At 36.9% G+C, this 19,170-nt stretch overlaps 1 protein-coding gene across 2 annotated transcripts; it reads left to right on the top strand.

The window, feature by feature from the left end:
* The first annotated feature begins 74 nt into the window (after positions 1-74).
* LOC139697235 (uncharacterized) lies at positions 75-18,905 on the top strand. 2 transcript variants are annotated; one of them, XM_071595907.1, is made up of 6 exons: positions 75-260; positions 445-2,530; positions 4,220-4,545; positions 8,698-8,985; positions 14,325-14,556; positions 16,736-18,905. In XM_071595907.1, exons 2-6 carry the CDS (start codon positions 681-683, stop codon positions 16,794-16,796), a joined length of 2,757 nt encoding a protein of 918 aa, XP_071452008.1. In that variant the 5' UTR covers positions 75-260; positions 445-680; the 3' UTR covers positions 16,797-18,905. The 2 variants fall into 2 exon arrangements, with proteins under 2 accessions (XP_071452008.1, XP_071452007.1); XM_071595906.1 differs by having other exon boundaries at positions 442-2,530.
* The last annotated feature ends 265 nt before the right edge of the window (positions 18,906-19,170 follow it).

The raw sequence follows: 19,170 nt of genomic DNA, 5'->3' as shown, positions 1-19,170 counted from the left end.
TAGACGAAATGATTTCGATGTTCAAATGTTTTCGCACAAACTGTCGTCTGTTATGTGATGATTAAAGTGCATTTAAGCATTTGTCGCACTTCGAAAGTTTGCCACTAACATAAATTAAGTCAGATGTTTAATTTGATTTTACAACTCTCAAATATATAATGATACTTAACTGAAAGTATTTTCACTTTGAAAACAAGCGGTGAATGTTCTTTGAGTTACGGTAACATCGCCATCGTATTGATTGGATACTAAGGAAAGAGGTATGTTACTATGATTTGTGAACTCTTCTAAACAAGTGATTGAATGGTAGTGTAGACTCTTTGTCTTTAACTGTAAGTTTTAAGTTTAAACCTTTTTATTCACCCGAAATATTTACCCTCTAGATACCATTGTTTTGATACACATTTACAATCATCGCTCCGTTGTGTTTTTATTTTTCAGCAGGAAAAGCTGTCGTGCGGAAGTAGTCACAGCCGTCAAATTACGATTTTAGGTCTTCTCTAGGTTCATTACTTTCCAATCGTTTGAGTTCACGCTACGAGCGAATTAACTACGCGGCTTTCACATTGTAAAGTTTTTGTCGTTTGAAATCAATTTATTATGGTTCCTGAATATATTATGCAATAGCTTCACATAGGACTAATTACAGCTATTGTTTTAGTCATGATTAATATCAATAAATGGATTGTACGAAATTTATGCATGGTATACCCCTCGTTGATAGTGAAACTCAAAGTTTGCAGGCTATAAGGGCACTTCATCAAACCGTAGTGTCCTTGAGAACTGCTTTAGATAAATCTAAATCGGAATTACAAGAGCTTAAATCCAAAAGTATAACTGAAGTCGAAGCTGACATTTTTAAAGGCACGATTGAAAAACTATCCCTCGAAAATCACATCCTTCGACAAAGAGTTTTATTTACCAGGAAAATAGTAAAAAATGTAGAAAATTTGGAAGAGTCGAAGAAAATTGAGTGTGAGAACGTACACTCCAATTACATGGATCGGTCTACTTCAAAAACTGTTGTACAAGGTGTAGGTATTTCAAACAAGGAAAATTTGTGTTCTTCTAATGACAAGAGAGATGAATTACCAGAAAAGGAAGACAACCCTAAAGTTGTAACCAAAGGGACTTTTAAAAAAGAAGACTCGGATAATTCTTACCTAGAATTGAAAGAAGATACACCACTTAATGTTCCGAAAGTTAATGGTGAATCTGATGACATTGGTAAAGTAGAAATCGTTGAAAAACATCCTGAGAAAAATGTTTCTGACAATGCTGATGAAAATTTTAATGAGGATAGAGAGGCTGATAGTGAATCAGAGGAATTAGATGACATTGAACTCATATTTACCACAGAAGACACCAAAGATTTACCAACAGCTCAAGAAAACTTAGTCTCCATCACTGATGCTGAATCTTGGAATGCTGTAGAAGGTACGCCTGTATTGCTCAAGTACACTGAAGCACAGCAGTTTGATGAGGTTTCTGAAGATGATCGAGCTGAAAAAGATGAATGCAAGGGAAACAGAGGTCAAGGAGGAAAAGGATCTGAATATGAGTTGGAGAAAACATGGGAGAACCCTGCTCCAGTTGAAACTGATATATCAAAATGTGGGATAGTTGAGGAAAAAGATCTACCAATCGCATCACCACAAAAATGCCGTAGAAATACTCTTCCAACCCCAGCACATCACCGCCCAATAATTCTTGGGGAAACATTGATGCCTGGAAGTATCAAGGGTAAAGTCTCTTCTCATCCTCTTCGTGGCCATGACGCAAGACCATGTACAATTGGAGTGACAACTGCTGAATTGGAGTCTGGAGTTGCTCGTCCCATCCTTGTTGAAGGCAGGCACGGCTCTGCTCGTCGTGAGTCTGGTGCGCAGACAGATATCACAGCCCTTCCTTCAAGATGGCGCTCTGAGGGTTATCTTGCCCACAAGGTTTCTCACAATTTCACTACTCTGCCCTCAAAGTTCACCATACCCCCTTCACCACTTCCCTCTCCAACCCCACTCCGAGATGATCCCAGGAAACATTTTCATTCCCAAACTTGCAGGGATCATAGGTCATCAACAGAAAGACGTGCTCACCATAGGCTTAATGAGGAATCTATGGAGGCTAGAAGGACACTCCTGTCTGACATCAACTTCACCAGCATGGTACCAGAGTTATCTCGCAGTGCAGATCATTTATGCCGAGATGGGGAGAATGTCAGCGGCATTGGGTCCATGGAAGCTGGCCGCTGTCTCCTCATGGGGATGGATTTGGGGTTTGATTGCAAGTATAATGGCCTTCGTGATGAGCCATCACATCCGTGTTGTAACAGGAGAAGCGGAGATGGGTATAGGATGGGCTGCCATGATGCAGGGCGCAGGGGACGTGGGATCTGCTCCTCTAGACCAACAACGTGGGACTGTTCAATGCGAGGGAACAGTTCAGGCCTTGGACCAGGCCAAGCTTCATGGTCATCAATACCATCTACTCCCAATGCATCCGACATGGAGTGGAATGCTGAAACACTTAGGTCAGCAATTGTTGGTTTTGACACCTTTTGTTTGTAGTTCACTCATTGATAATATCACATGCATGCTTTGAAAATGTTGCTTTTAAACTTGGGAATGTTTGCATGGGATTTTATAAATCCTTTTTCTGTTACCATCAGATCATTAATTCATCATTGCATGATTTTTAAGTCATTCGGTAGCTGTGTTTATGCATTTGCTTCCTTCACGAAGGTAAAAAAATTCAAATTCTTGGCATTGTCCCAAATGAATGGAGATATTTTTGTGAGTGATGTCATTGCGGTCAGCAGTTGATCTCATGTTAGGGTATCACTAGAGGAAATGCCCTTACCTGTGAGAATTTTTACAACATGAAAAAAATCAAGGAGTTTTAGGAGTGTCATCACACATTGAAGGCACCATTATTTTGCTTGATGTACCAAAAATTGTATTCATGTGACAAAATACCCGGTGTGTAAGATGTTGATTTACATAACCTCACTGATATGTATGACAAAATTAGTATCATAAATTAGAGTTGATACATTCGTAGTGTTGCCATCATCATCATCAGGGTTACAAGATTGGTTTGATGCAGCTCTCTGCTTAATTCTTTCATTAGTTAGTGTGGTCATGGCTGCATTACTCTTCTCCTTACCATCTGTTCATCTGGCATTTCATGCCTTGGGTCACGCCTGAAATTGAGCACTGACCTTCTGTGAAGTTTTCCAGTGCTCTACCCACTGGTCTACCATATCCCTCTGTTCTTCTTCGCTTACCATTTTCCCTTGATCACTGTCCAAATCAGACAATATGTCAGTATTGAACTTTCCAGTATTTCCAATTTATCTTGGTACAAAAATGGTGTAAATGATATCATTATCTATGTAGCAGATTGTTGTTTTGACCTAATGTGATACATAAGGCTTTTTAGGCCTCCCTCTTATGTTGAACCAATCATAAGTAAAAGAATTCAGTCTTTACGTGCATGCATCTGTGGTTATCTTTCAGAAAAACACCAAAAGTCTCTCTTAGGTGCATTGAGATTTTAAAAAATTGAAAAGTACAAATTTGAAATTGTTTTTATTACAAGTTAGATCTAAAAGTTGAAGAGAAAAAAATGTTCTCAGAATTTCCCAGGAAATACTTCAATCAATCAAAAAAAACTTTGGAACTTTTGGTATAAAAATGCCCTTACTCTTTCCCTCCCTTCCTAACATTCTTTCAATTTAGACGTATTTTGTTTGGGATAATGATATAAGGAATGAACATCTAATTGAAAGGTGGAAAGTTACCTAAGATTAACTTACAGTAGCTAAGGTGCAAAATTTTTATTTGATCCCATGTATTGAATTTTATGCAGCAGTATCACCTATCATCCCTTTTGCATAAGTATTGTATTCACCCTGAGTGGAGGCTGGATTGATAAATACTTGAAATCTCTTAGGTTTCATACTGCTTAGCTATCCAGTTTTGATAGGGTTGAGTAGATACTCATTTGCAAATGCTCATAGATTACAAAAATAATTTAGATCTTCAGCGGCTTAGTAAATATTTGTGTCCACAAGTCTGTTATTGTGCCATTAATATATTCACTTATGCATGTCTTTTTCTCATTATTTTAATTTGATAGTCTCATTAGTGTATACACATGAGTTTGTTATATCAGAAGGAATATAGATCTCCTTCCTTAAGTTGTTTATTGCTTTCAGGAGAAACCCATGGAAGATGCATACAGCTGAATCTCCAATCTGGGCTTCCTCTGTGCCAACATCTCCCACCCACTTCCACAGCACAGTATTCCAATCCCAACCGTCATCATACAGTCATCAATGCAGTCGACGCCAGAGTGGCCCTCCTCAATACTATGCAGGAAGAGGTAGCACATCTGGCTGGGGTTATGATGGAATTGTGAGTTCAGGCAAGAATAAAGGGACGATTCCATATTCAATATCCCAAACATCATTTTCCGGGTCATTCTATCCAAGAAAGGGCACAGGGCCACATCATAGACAGAAGAATAGGGTGACCTTCAAAGGTAAGATTGTCTTCATATTTCAAGATATTGATATGATTAATAGATTTATTTCAAATGAAGTAGAAACAGAGTAGTCATTTCTCCTTGGGGTCTATTTAAAAAAGTTGCTGTGAGTTAAATGTTAGAAAGTGGAACTGATTTTTTGGTCTGGTTATTATTCAAGATATTTCAGGCGTTAGTAGCAGATTTTGCTGCCTTAAATCCACTTCCCCACCACCACATTCTCAATGTAAATTGAATTGCTTGTAGAAATCACCTTCAGATGATTATTAAACCACAGTTATCGTCTGGTTTAAGAGGTGAGGGTAGAGCTCATCCAATACTTGCATGGAAAATTCACCAATTGTAGGGTAGGAAGGCTAGTTGCTCTCCCAGGGCTACTTATAGTTTGCCAGAAACATCTGATTCATGGAAAATCACTCAGCCTGCGTGATGCTAGTAGTAGTTTTAGGGGAGGAAACTGACAGCTGAGGTCATTTGTGTCATTAGGGATGGATGGGAAAGGAGGAAGAGTGGAGAGAAACCTGGCATCAGCATTAGCCTACTCTTAACAAATGGTGCCTAGGGGCCCACAGTTTAACGTCCCATCCAACAGATGGCATTGAAGTGCTCTTCACAAAGCACCCCAAGTAGGGATCGGGATACCAATAAAGAGATCTGCTGTCTCCAGGATTGGAACCTGGGTCCTCTGGGGAGGAAGCCAGTACGTAAGCGACCACACCATCCTGATCTCCTTGCGTGAAACTGAAGGTGCTCAGAGGCATCGCCTGGAATTGAACACTGGCCTTTCCTTTAGTTTCCCAATGCTCTACTCCCGGGTCTATCACATCCCTTAGAGGAGTATTATGTTCCACAAAAATGCTTCTTGAAAAAAATCATTACTTCAGAGCAGACTCGGTTCATAATTTTTTGTTAATGAAACATTATCCATTGAACTTTCTTGAAACAATGTTTTTCTTTATATTAGATAAGATTAATTGTTTTATGTGTGTAAAAGATTTAATTTTTGTAGAAATACATACTCGCTTTTAAATTGAATGTTTTTCATAAACTTGGTCATTTTAATCTTCTAGGAAAATGTCATGAACCTAATCAGTGATTTTAAATTAGGAATAATTGGTCCTAGGTGAGGACAAGCTGCAATTTATGGCAGTTCCTTTCCTGATGAGGGTTTTACAATAGTGGAGAGGGTCATGACTGATCTCCAATTTTGATTTTGGGCCTGCCGTGATGTTGTTCACTTCAATGGGACAAAAGTATCAATAAAGTTTATATTGAAAATTAGACACGTAATACTGCTAAAGAGGCCTAGGATGTGCCAATAATAAGTTAAGGAAAATGAAGCACATCAAATTCTGTCTCCAGACACTGGTGGGTTTTGAAAATCCATGACAGAAATAATAATAATACGTTGTATAATATATGTATCGATGAACTTACTACATATAGTTACTTATAATATATTATATGAGCCAACTTTTTCAAGAATAAATGAAAATGGGAAATATGCCTTGAAATACAGTTGAAAACATATATAGACTTTTGTTAGTATGAATACTGTATGAAAAGACTTGTTGGTATGAAAAGTCATATGTATACTTGTTCATACTGACAGAGGCATCAGATATTTCTTTACCTGCATCTTTGGGGCTAATAAATATTGCTTACTTTTATTCTCATACATTACAAGAGTATTTGCTGAAAACTGAATTATGTAATACATTCGGGGATACTTTGAATGATTAGGCTTGCAGGACATTAACCTTCTTGCTAACATTAAACAATGTAACAATATCGGCATGTATTTACTTGGGAGCTACCATTAACATTTTTATCAAAATGATTTATCATGATCAAAAATATCAGTGGTCTTAGGATTTATCCCTGAGGAATATCAATGAGATTGCTCAAACCCCTGTGAAATTAACAATGAACAACTTCTATATAACTGCAATGTGTAAAATGTAGAAGTAGATTAATCAGTTAGATTTCATGTAGATCATTACCATTACTTCAAATTGCTTATATTGCTCTGTGATAGGTTATGGTTAAGGAGGGAGAAGATACAGAATTTTGTTCCAACTAATTTGAAAAATGTTTATGGCAGACAATGCTCCCTGAATAAGTAAAGCTTTTCTGGAATATTTTGCTTTCATATAGAAAATTGCTACAATTTGTATGGTATGTTTGCGATTATCTTTAAAATTTACTTCAAAATAACTTCACTTCTTACTGATCATCAAAGTTTACATCACTTACACTGTAGTTCCAAGTGGAAAAAAATTCAGCAAAAGCTCATCCTCAGAAACCTACAAGCATAGCAGGTAGCCTTCAAATTGTGCATCATCAGACTATAAGAAATAGATACCACTGTGTCTTGAATTTTTTTAATGCTCCCAACTCTGATGTCCGAAGCAGAGCTCAAGCATAATGAATTTTTCTCGCAGAAGGAAATGCTGATGGCATACTGTAGCATTTGAGATGGCTGTTATGAATCTTCAAGGACCCTATTATATCCTATTTCTCATTTTCATCATATTCAGAGATTAATGGGTGTGTTGAAGGGATTGCCTTTAAGTTGCAGTGATTTTTAAGGGCAAGGAACAATAGTTTCAAATAAATCTTGCCACTCTCTTGATATTGTCTACATTTTGGGATTCTATGCAATGATGATCAATAACTAGGATTGATTACACTTGAGATAATTGTTCCTTACAGTCTTATGTTAAATAATTGTTGGATGTGCTTAAGAAAAGAACTGAAAACAATCAAAGAAGTGGCTTACTTGAAGTGTGTTTTTCTAAATTGTTACAGGATAGTTATTATATGTGTTTTTAGTTCTTCAAATAGAAATTAGTGATTTTATATTGTGCTGTGGAAAGACATGAGTGGAAAGTTTACTCATGGGTATCCCAAAATCCATAGATTTTGCTGGCATGAATTTAAATCTCCCCTGCCACTGGCTTAATTGGTTTCACTTGATATGCACATTTGAGTATTCAGGGTGAGAGATGAGTGGGGAGCTTTGCACCCTGAACCAGGGTGTTTAAAAAATAATCCATCCAATAAATAAAACAGTTTCTGGCGTCACTTGGTGGAAAACCTGCATATTGAAATTGAAACTAAACAACTTTCCCATTTCCCCACTCCTCTGCCAACTAACCTGACACCAAGCAAACCTTTTTCAACATTATATTAATTCCTCCTCCCAGCCTGCTAATTTATCAATAATACCAATCCTCCTCAACCAATCTTTGCTTTCCTCCCTCCTCTTCCCCTCCGTCCAGAGATGTATATGCTTTGTTTGATCTGTATTTTTACCTGATGATGTTATACCATAATGAAACCTAGGTAGTAAATAAAACATTTTTCTCTGTGGAAAAGCCAAGTTGTTTACTTTCAATTTCAATAATTCATCCAGGTTTTGACAGCATTTCCCCATTCTACATGCTGTAGTACATCTTGTATGCTGCTGCTATGCTATAACTTCTTCTTCAAATAGATTTATAACTACAAGGTTTATACAAAAAGTATTGGTACAAATTTTTTCCTAGTGTGATCATGAAGTGCTGAATTCAGACCATCGGTTAAGTGTGCGTATGATCGCAGATCGTATTGGTATTGATAAGATGACAGTGCAAACCATAATCACCGAAAATTTGGCATTGTGGAAGATCTGTGCTTAACTCATCCTGAAGGTCTTGATGAATGACTAAAGGCAGAGTTGAGTGTCTACTTGCAAAGACCTGCAATGGCATCGCGACAATTTTCCAACCCCCTTACAGTCCCAACTTAGTACCAGCAAACTATTTCCTATTCCCGAAATTCTCCCAAAATTGATACCACCATGGGAATGACCCCAAGTGCCATCAAAGAAGCTTGCATGCATACCCTGAAGGACCTTCTGCAATCTGGCGACCAGGGAGCTTTTGTGTCATGGTAAAGCCACTGGCTAAGGTGTGTTGTTGCTCAATGAATACACTTTGAAGAATTTTGAGCCATTGTGGCAATATCTGAAATAAATCTATTTTTCTAAAAAATTTCCCAATATTTTTTATAAAAACATGCATTGGTTTGTAAATATGTAGGATCGATGTTTCAAGCTTTATAATGTGTGGTATTATGTTAATGGTTTTTCTGTTTTGAAAACAGATTCTTCCTTATTGCGGTCATACACCAGACCTGGTAATTCCTTACCTGATCTTCGAGATGAATACAGCATTCGAGGCTCAGAAGAGGAAGAGGAGAGCTATGGATGGAGCACAAGCCGAGGGAGAGGAGGTAACAGCGGTAGTGGGGGTGATTCCACAGATTCCTTGATTGATGAGGCTGAGGAATATTTAAGACGCTCAATTGACTCCATCTTGACTGGCACTGATTGGACCAGAGTTGGGTGCAGGCGCCAAACTCGGCGGCACTCAGACCCTGATCCAGTGAGAGGTAAGCACTATTGATTCATCTCTCTTTGAAACTGAATCAGACCGTGCCTGAGTTATTGTCTTGTTATCTCTCTTGAAAATTTCTGTGTGAGAATTTCAGAAGTAGAAGTATTTCGGGTATAGGAACAAGCATTCAGTGGCATTGTTGTGTCTGTTATCAAGTTCATGATGGAATTCCACTCAGTAAAACCTGAAACTGTCTCTTTCACGTAGTAAATACAAAATATACATAGATAAATATAAGATATAGATATAAGGCAAAGGAATAGGAACATATATAAAAGACAAAGGCAGGAATGATGGGGAAGGTGGGGTCGTGTGGATCACAAGTGTAAAAAAGTGACCTTGACTGGGACTTGAACCATAAATCTCTGATTTTTGGGGCCGATGCTCTAACCAATTGAGCTATCATGGAAATGTAATTTTCCCTGAAATCCGCTGGGGATTAATGTAATCCTGTGCCCCAATTCTTTGGCCAGCAGATGGCATTCAGGAGCTATTTCACCCACCAAAGGAGAAAATGGATGAGGAAACAAAGAGGAAAGGATTGTCAGGGAAAGCAATCAAACTATGGCATGAAGGATAGGAACAGTTCTTCTGCTGTTGCACAGTCTTAACCTGAAATGCACTGCTCCTATCCTTTTGTGGTATAATTTCTTTCCCTACTATCCTTTCTCCTAACTGGGTTGCCACCCTGTTATAGCTAAAATCGAAACCTTCCCATAATTAGACTTAACTCCGTTATAATTCCAAATCCCATCTTGGAGAACACTAAATACATATGAAGGTTCCATGCTGGTTGTGGGAATTGATGTCGTATAGGGTGGCTTGTTGGACAAGAGCTTTGCCCCCATTCCTTAAGGCATCTTCAGGTCAAAGTGATCTTCATTGCAATTTGGCCACTATATATAGGAGTTGCTGACTGGCCCAGAGTGCTCTGATTGCCTGTTACTTGGCGGTAAGGTGGAATTACCCTTTTCCATGTCAAAGTCAGTGTGTAGCCCTCATGATGGTTGAAATTACCACCAATATAGCGGCCAAATTGCAACGGAGATCACTTCGACCTGAAGACACCTTCAGTACTGGGGGCGAAATAGTTGTCCAATAAGCCAACCTACGCAACGGCATTTCATCTAATATGATTAATTATATTTTCCTCTTATCTCTGTCACAGTCTTCAACATGCCATTGACACTCAATATGCCCTGCGTCCACTTGTTCCACCTTTATAGAAATTTTCCCACCTTTTGACACACTCAGTGTTTTACTTTCTTTCCACTTTTTTCTATTCTTCTCTACATCTACATTTAGGCCTGTTGCCATCTTGGATTTTTTAGTTTTTAATGTTAAATATTTCTTAGTATATTTATGAGAAGTCCAGAGGAAATGAGGAGATGAATGCAGTGCCACATAATAAACTTAGGGGAGAAACTAATGCAGCTAAGGAAATGTGTTAGAAAGGTTAGTGGGAGAATGTGGTTGAATTTTAGGGACAGGGAGGAGGAGGGATGCCATATCAGAAGGAAAAATAGCATACATGCAAGGGAAAAACTAATAACCATGAGAGAGGAGACAGAAAAGAATAATGTACCCAGAAGATATTCAGGATAAGTGGAGAGAATACACCAAGAGCTTTCTGGTGAAAAGATGAGGACAGTCAGCTTGGGAATTGAGAGGGAAGGTGATGTACTTGTAGATAAGGATTGCATAGGTCCAGGAATATTAGATAGCTAGATGGGAATAGCTCTCTTTAAAAAATCAAACAAGGTTCCAAGAGGACTTGATAATATCCCTGCAGCTTCAGAGGATTGGAAAGGGACAATTGGGACCGACAATCCTTTTTCTCTGCACTTACTCATCAAGTTCTCATCATTGCCATTGACATGGAGATTAACACAGGGCCATACCACTTCTTCCAAGGCATCTCTTATCGCTCCAACTCAATCAGTCATGTATCCTAATGCTGTTATTTCTTTCTATACTTTACAATGTGCTAAATATCTATCTATAATTGTATTTCGCCAGGGTCACACTCGTTCAAGACTTCTCTCAATTTACCCAGAATTCATCCTTCATGCTTTGCTGTCTTGCTATCCACTGCCGGAAAATAAGCTGCAATCGTAGCTCTTCTATTGCCAACCTTCTTTTGAATCTAGGAAACTAGGGGGCACTAAATTATATTTTCTTACATGCACAGTCCACGGTAAATAGCCCAATAGACATGTAAGATTGACATGTCCAACTGTAGATGGACTTATCCTATAAGATATATGCTGCATGGCTTCAGTCATGAAACTTTACCCTCTTCTGTTGTCTGAGATAAACTAGACCCTTGTGCACAGTAGGCTACTGAGTATCAGCCAGGTTATTTTGAATGAGCTATAGATGCATGTAAGCTTCATGCAAAACCTCTTCCAATAACCTACAAATTCACTTATGATTTTTTAATACTCCATCTTTGCCATGTCTGTATAATTTCAAGCGTACCTCTTTTTTAAACTAGTGCCATGACTAAATATGTGGGTCCTTTGATTAGTCCTTAGAAAATGGAAGTGATTACACTCATAGTATCAGAAAAGGCTTCCTTTTAGGAAGCCTCCTCTCTCACTAAAATGCTGTGAAAGCTGTAGCTATATCAATTTTCAACTCAATTTCATACTCAATTGAAGCAGAAAATTTTTGTTGTTCTATAAAAATGGAAAATTTTTGAGTGACTTCCTCCAAAATGATTCACAAAATCCATGATATGGTGTATTGAGATCAATGAATCAAAGTTTGCAAAATAGTTGAGGCCACAGGCATATCATAAGGTACAGTGTTTTAAATTTTGCGCACAAAATTGGGTGTGAAAAAAGTGTCAACAAGATGAGTGCTGCATTTTCTCTTGGTGGAGAATAAACATAATGGTTTGGTCGAACCAGAGGCTGGTTTGGCACCTCTCCATCTCAATCCTGATGAGTTTCTGCATCGATAAATAACTGTGGACAAAATATGGATACACTTCTACACTCCAGAGACAAAAGAACAATTGAAACAGTGGGTTTCTAAAGGTGATCCAGCTCTGAAGAAGGTAAAGACAGTGAAATCAGTCAACAAGGTACCGCACTATCTTCATTTGGCAGAGAATAATTTTCTCTTCTATCAAGCCAACAAATGGGTGGCCATCTGCAGAGTTTTGATGGTGAAAATTATGGAATTAAAGTTTGAATTTTTACAGTATCCTCTGTATTCACCAGATTTGGCCCTCAGTGAGGTTTTTTATTTCCAAACTAGAAAACTCTGGCTCTGTGAAAAACATTCACAACGTTGGAGGTCATTTCCAACAAAGATGCCTATTTTGAGAACCTTCTGAAATCCTTTCATTCTGATAGTTTAAAAAAGTTGTAGAAATGATGAGAAATGGAATTGAGCGAAAAGGAGGTTATATTTAAAAGTGAAAAAATTACCCAAAGTAATTTGTTTTCCTAATTTTTTTTAAGTACTTATTGAACGACTCACGTGCATAGCATTGTAGCAAAGTTTTAGTGGCATTGCAGTGAAAGTATTACTTTTACCCCTGGATGGGTGATGTTTGAAATTTCAACTTTGCAGAGTTGGAATTAATGCGAGACATGAGCTTGAATGCCATTATTCAGGAGTTTCATGTTAGAGGTCATATGCAAAGGTTTTCCTACGACCCCATCTATTTAAATTATATTAAGAATAAGACCAAAGTTTTATGGCTTTCATTTTCTAAAAATTTGTTTGAGTGATTTGATTTTACTCTAGTAATATACAGGGTAGAGCAGAATGGACTCCCTGATTTGATGGTTAATTGTAAAAAAAAACAACCAAGATAATTGAAAATGGTTTTTATTTCTCAAAACTGCATTCAATGTCATATTTTTCATTAGGTTTTGAAAATTATTTCATCCTGGTGATGACCTTGGTGAGCAATGCATATGTTGAGTCATTCAAAAAAGTTTTTTTTAAACTCTTCTCAGCATATCTTGCGTTATTCCAGCTATAACATCTGTAATTGCCTTCTTAAGAGCTTCCAAGGTCAAAATTTGTAAACCTCAGTTTTGAGATATCCCCTAAGAAAAAAATCACATGTACTTAAATAATGGGAGCAATGGAACATCCCCTCGTAAGGAGATCAGGCAGCCAGGCATATTGTTCTTGCAGGATTTTGCGTGAATGAGGGGCGGTATGAGCCATGGCATCATTCCGTTGAAACCAAAAGGCTTCTGTGTCATATTCCTCACCATACTCTTCCATTTCGGGGAGTAAAAAGTTCTCCATTATCTCACGATAGCACATAGAGTTTGCAGTAAAAGTTGAACCTTGAGATTCAAAAAAGTAAGACCCAATAATGCCTATGGAGGATTGGAGCTATGAAGAGGTCTTACGTGAAGTTCATGAGGGTTGTCAGTCGCCCAGGGACAAAATTTTTCCTTATTTATTGAGCCAGAGAGGTGAAAATGCACTTCAATCGCTAGACCACAGCGCCCTCTGTATCGCCACCACACTATCATTGTTCTTAGAGAATATTCTACGACAAAGACTTGATGCTCACCAGACTACTGCATGGTGACTACTGAAAATGGCATTGTTTCCCCCAGCTAATGCCACTACTGCCACTCGGCTAATTCGCCTGTGCACTCATAAGTGATTTTTTGAAATCAGGGAGTCCATTCTGCCCCACCCTGTACAATGTTTTACTGTATTCTGTTTGCTTTGTATACCTATTCATTCATGCGATTGATGGATATTGATTATCTTGACGAAAATTGTTATGGCTGAGGAAGCTTTCAAGTGACAGTGCATGGGACCACTTTATGGCACTCTATTTTTGATTTTCATTGGTAAGCATCTTGAAGAGCAAATTTAACTCTTTCTATTCATGCTAAATACTATAAGCGTATATGAAAGCTCATGTTGCAGGAATAATTGGTGATGTGTCTGTTGTTTTTCCAATTCAGAAAGTGCTTGTCACTGGGGCTTATAAGATGAAATTCTGTGTAAATCAATAATAATATGTAAATTTAAAGATTCATCCAAATTTTAATAAATAGCTTATGATTTAAATTCTATGTGATTCCTTTTTATTCTTTGATAAACTCTTAATGGTGTATTAATTATTGTTCCCCTGAGGATCAGACACTAAATTATATCTCATTTTAACCAAAATTATGTACCATAAAGGGTTTACTGAGTTACTGCAATGATTATGTAAATATTGTTTCTTACTTCCACACATTATATGTCACAAGCAAATGTCATCTTTCAGAGAACAACTCGGTTATATGTGCTTTGGCTTGTAATCCCTGTATCAAGTGCACCCCCTTTTTTCTGCAGAATTGAAACCACCAAGATCTGCTCAGCCTTTTCTACCCAAAGAGCCAAAGGAATTAAGACCTGAATGCTTTGCCAAAGTGATATTGAGCAATGGGAGAGTGGTTGTTGGAAGGGTTCGATATTCAGGAATTTTAAGAGGCACTGGGAAAGAGGAGTACATTGTTGGAGTTGAGCTTCCTTGCCAAACTGGAGACTCTGATGGGACTTTTAAAGGGATAAGGTATTTTGACTGGTAAGTATAAAACTTGATAAAATTATGTAGTATAGACCTCTCATGGGCACACTAAATACCAGTATACATAAAATGTACTGCATCATCAAAGTTGATGTTTCAATCTGTTACATTTCTGTTTTCATTTAATTGCAAATGGGCTATTCTACTTTGTCTTATGTGCCAATGCATCTTATGGCCGAGGAAATATGGTGGTACTGACCATCCGGGGTAAAAATAACATTCGTATTGAACGTTTAACCGAGGAGTTTGAACCTTCACATAAAGCTTCAGGTGATTTTTCAACCACAGTTTTGGAAAAATAGGTGTCTTATATGCCATCAAATCCTGTGATGTAATTTTATCATTCCATTCACGTAACAAATTGCTGAACAAACAAATTCTTTAATGCAAATTTTTTTTCTCTCATTTTGAAAGAAAGAAGAAATCTGGCTGTAAAAGCTTTACATCCAGGCTGTAAAGACTTGTATCTATTGTGCACATTGTTTGTTGTTATAGTTTGAGTATTTTTAGAGTTCTGAATTGAACCATTTGTTGGTGTGTTTTGTGTGTGTGCAGGTATTACAAAGGGAAGGAAATAAAATCCATCCTATTTGCTGATACCCAGGGCTGTCTAAAACAAATCTTGCTCTTAAGGATGAGTGTTATGTGGATTATTGCAATAAGCCCACATGCATGGTTAAAGTTCCTGCTTACGGGAATGCCTTCTATCAACTGTCTGATGTCTATTTCAATGGGCAAGTGAACATACATAGGTATGGTGGCTTAGAAAGCAGCTATTCAGAAGCAGCCTGATAAAATCCCAGGCTCCTTACTCTCCTTTAATTTGTCATCACTTCTTGGCACTCAACTTTATCAAATTTTTTCCCTGGAGCACGAAGGATTTATTTTCCTCGCCCTTTAACTAGGCACCATATATGAGATTTGTCTCAAAAGTATCTGACCTGCGATCACAACTCCGTTCTGGCATTGTTCTTCATCATCCAGCTTGCCACATTCTTTGAAGTAATCCCAATTCAACTGAGCAATACGCTCCCATAAGTAATTCCATGGCCTGGATCAGTTCTGGAATTCAATTTTTGGAATAGCATTCTGTGCACTTGTTGCATTTAATTGAATCATCTCTATGTCGCCGAACTGGTGCCCTTTAGAGTGGAAATTTCAATCTTGTGAACAGACAAGCTAAGGCTAAGTCAGGACTCTACAGAGGCTGGCAAAGTTGTGTAATTTTGTGTTTTACCAAAAAATGTTGCACAAGGTTGGATGAATGTGCTGGTGTATTATTGTGGTGAAGAAGCTGGTTGCCAGTCACCCGCGACTCATTCCCAAATTTTCGGTTAGAATTCCAAAAACGCTAGTTGTTTGAATTAAAAAATGACTTTCTTGTTTGTGCAAGGTCATACGATGGTCTTCTTCAATCGCTAGTCGCACTCACTCAATATTTTCCAGTTTTATTGTGCTCAAAGGTTGATCAGAATATATCAACAGACTTATATCTTTAAACCACTTGTACCACTCTTTTATCTGTGCTTTGCCCAAGCAGTCAAGCACTTTTTTCATGTTTCAAACAGAACTCGATGCAAATTTGTTGGTCACATTTCTTCCATCATTTTCAATTATAACAATATCCGAGGAATGCAAGAAAGGCTCTGTAAACAAATACATGCTGCATACAAATTAACACATCTCATTGGTAGCTTGCGAGTTCATAAGGAGTCACTAGTGGGTGTCAGTATAGTGGAGTGGCTAATGTACTGGCTTCCCACCCTGAAGGCACAGGTTCAAATCCTGGAGGTGGTAACCCAATCCCTTCTTTGAGGTGCTTTGTGGAGAGCACTTTGAGTGAGTACACCATCCGTCGAATGGGAAGTTAAACTCCGGGGCCCGTGGCACCTCCATTGAGAGTAGGCTAATGCTGAAGCCGGGTTTCTCTCTACCCTACCCCCTTTCCATCCATCCCTAATGATACAAATGGCCTTAGCTGTCGATTGCCTCTCCTAAAACTACTACTATTAGGAGTCACCGGTAACACTCGTACCCCGCAGAGGTCACTCTAACATTCTGGCGCAGAGTTATGAATGCAGGTTGGATACTTTTGGGACCCTCCTCGTTTGTGATAGTAATTTAAATCTATATTTTTGGCAAGTGATGCCTAATGATGCTTTTCTCCTCATTGCAGTAATCCCAACAGAGCTGTGTTTGTACCTTTTAAGAAGGTCATCATTGCCTGGAATACCTAAGGAGTTTTTCTCTTTTATCTTCTATTATAGCTTTAATATGTGATGTTTTCTGCACAATGTTTTCCCCTTTTATTTGGGATTGTGCTTTTTTTAATGAATATTTTGTTAATGAACTCATATACACATTCATTCCAAACTCATTATTTTTTCTATCATTGTTATTTTAATGTAGGGAATTTGATTGAACCAATTTAATTTTTTATTTTCATGGTATTTGCTCAAAATCCATCTAATCAAAGTTTGTAAACTGGGAAATATTAGATATTTGTGGGAGATATTTATTTCTTATTTAAGAGTTGATTTTTACTGCAGAGCTTCAGTACCTGATTTTTGTTGATGGTGAATGCTTGTTACTTACCTCATGTTATTTTTTGTTATTAAAAGATAAGGTAGCGACTAAAAGTACATAAAGAGCTTTTGCATGAATCCCTTTTGCTTTTGGACCTGAAATGGTAATATGTGTAAGAAATATTGACAGGTTATTTAAGGGTGTATTTATGTTCTACATGAATATGACTAATGATGAATCAAGCTTAAAAATTATTTTAAAATAAATTTTGTAAGCATTGAAAATTTCTCAGTTTTGACCGCAATTTTTGCAAAGTGGATAACTACCTCTGTATCTTCATGCTGTTAAGTTACTTCATCATTAAATGTGAAAATAATCATTGTGAAAATTATGGTATTTTTGAGTTTATTATCATTTAATATTTGAGATAGATGTCATTATGACTTACCAATACATCAAAGAATTCCATGGGTTAAGTTTTATATTCATGTTATAAATTATTAATTTTTATGTATGTTATGAGGATGGCAGTGATTTACAAAGTGAACTAACGTGGCCTTGTAAAATTTATAGAATTGGATAAGTTTGACAAGAAATGTTTTTCAAACAATCTTGCGGTTATAGTCAATTATACTGTTAGTTAAATTTTTAATTGTGAGTTTTAACATAAAAAGTGTGCTAATTAGTTTGATGGGTGAATGAGCTAGCATTAGTCAAACTTAGAAATTGCAAATAGTTGTACTTCTTAGCGAACCTTTTATGAGTACTTCCTACCCATGGATTAAGGTAAGTTTACTTAACACTTCAGGTGAGCTTATATTAACCATTGCAGGTTGAATTGGTTAGAATTCTGAGTTTTTTTATTATTGTCCTTAGTAAAACTTTGGCAAATTTTATATAGCATTTGGGAAGTAAGCTCGTCTGTGTTCAAACTTTTGAAATTTGTAGAAAATGCTTTTCCTATTTAATCAAAGTGAATAATGGTAGTTGTTTATGTATCATAAGTGTTATAAATGAAATTGTTTGCTCTGGAGTTGGCTAGATACAGTTTGGGTATTCAATCAATGACTGGCCTTTTAGTAAAGTAAAGCGTCAAATTATGTAGAAAAGCATCATCGATTAAAAAAATCAGTGTTAAATGGTTACTTGGGTTGTTTCAATGTGCTTGTAGTTGTCAACTTGTGAACTATCTCACTTAAGTTTAAGTAAAAATGACGTGTAGAGAAGCTGTGCTGAAATTCTTAGAAATATCACATTACATTTTTTGTGTAGTTCAGCCACATCAATCAAAACGTGTGAAGGTAAAAGCAAACCGTTATTGGAGATAAAGGGCAGTGCCTTAGGTATTCATATTTTACTTTTTACCTATTTAAATTTTATTTAATATTTTCGGACAAAAAAGAACCAGTGTTGGTAATTATGTCATGTGTTTTGAATAACATACTGCCTGTTTTGTTTTATATTTTTTGTTTCATCGAGAAAAATTATTTTGGGCAATAATCCTGAGAAAGCCTGCATTAAGTGATACATTCAGGGTTGGGTAAGCCACAAAAAATCTTTTGCTAGCTATTTTTAGCTATTTACCAACAATTGTAGTAGATAACTAAATTGCTTTAACATGTACTCATGTTCACAAAAGTGACCATACCTTCTGGCTACCCTGGCTATTTTTGACTTATAAACTTGATTAATTCACATTACAGTTACAGTGCTTAAAGTAAGCAGTTATATGACTGATTAATGGCATTCCATTGTCTTCATGTCCTATTTAATTGAAAAAATGATTAAGTTATTACTGAAATCTCAATGGATTTACTGAGAGGTGGTTCCATATGGAAATAAAGATTTATATATATATATATATATATATATATATATATATATATATATATATATATATATATATATATATATATATATATTTATATATCAGTGAATACATTTTTAAAACAATTATCTGGATATTATATGGGCAACAACATTCATAATCACTGTTCACAGTACCTTATTCTGATTATTCATTATTGTTTCTTGAATGAAAGGAACAAATTACTCCATTATAATTAAAAGCCAAATATTGACAAA

This window comes from Hetaerina americana, unplaced genomic scaffold (assembly GCF_022747635.1).
Source record: "Hetaerina americana unplaced genomic scaffold, ioHetAmer1.1.p SCAF_70, whole genome shotgun sequence".
Taxonomy (NCBI): Eukaryota; Metazoa; Arthropoda; class Insecta; order Odonata; family Calopterygidae; genus Hetaerina; species Hetaerina americana.
The sequence above is the reverse complement of the archived record's forward strand: the minus strand, read 5'-3'. Positions and strand labels throughout refer to the sequence as shown.

Coding starts and splice junctions, on each gene's coding strand:
- LOC139697235 (XM_071595907.1), top strand. CDS start 681: ATGGATTGTACGAAATTTATGCATGGTATACCCCTCGTTGATAGTGAA. Junction 2,531..4,219: donor TGGAATGCTGAAACACTTAG/GTCAGCAATTGT, acceptor TATTGCTTTCAG/GAGAAACCCATGGAAGATGC. Junction 14,557..16,735: donor GGGATAAGGTATTTTGACTG/GTAAGTATAAAA, acceptor TCCTCATTGCAG/TAATCCCAACAGAGCTGTGT.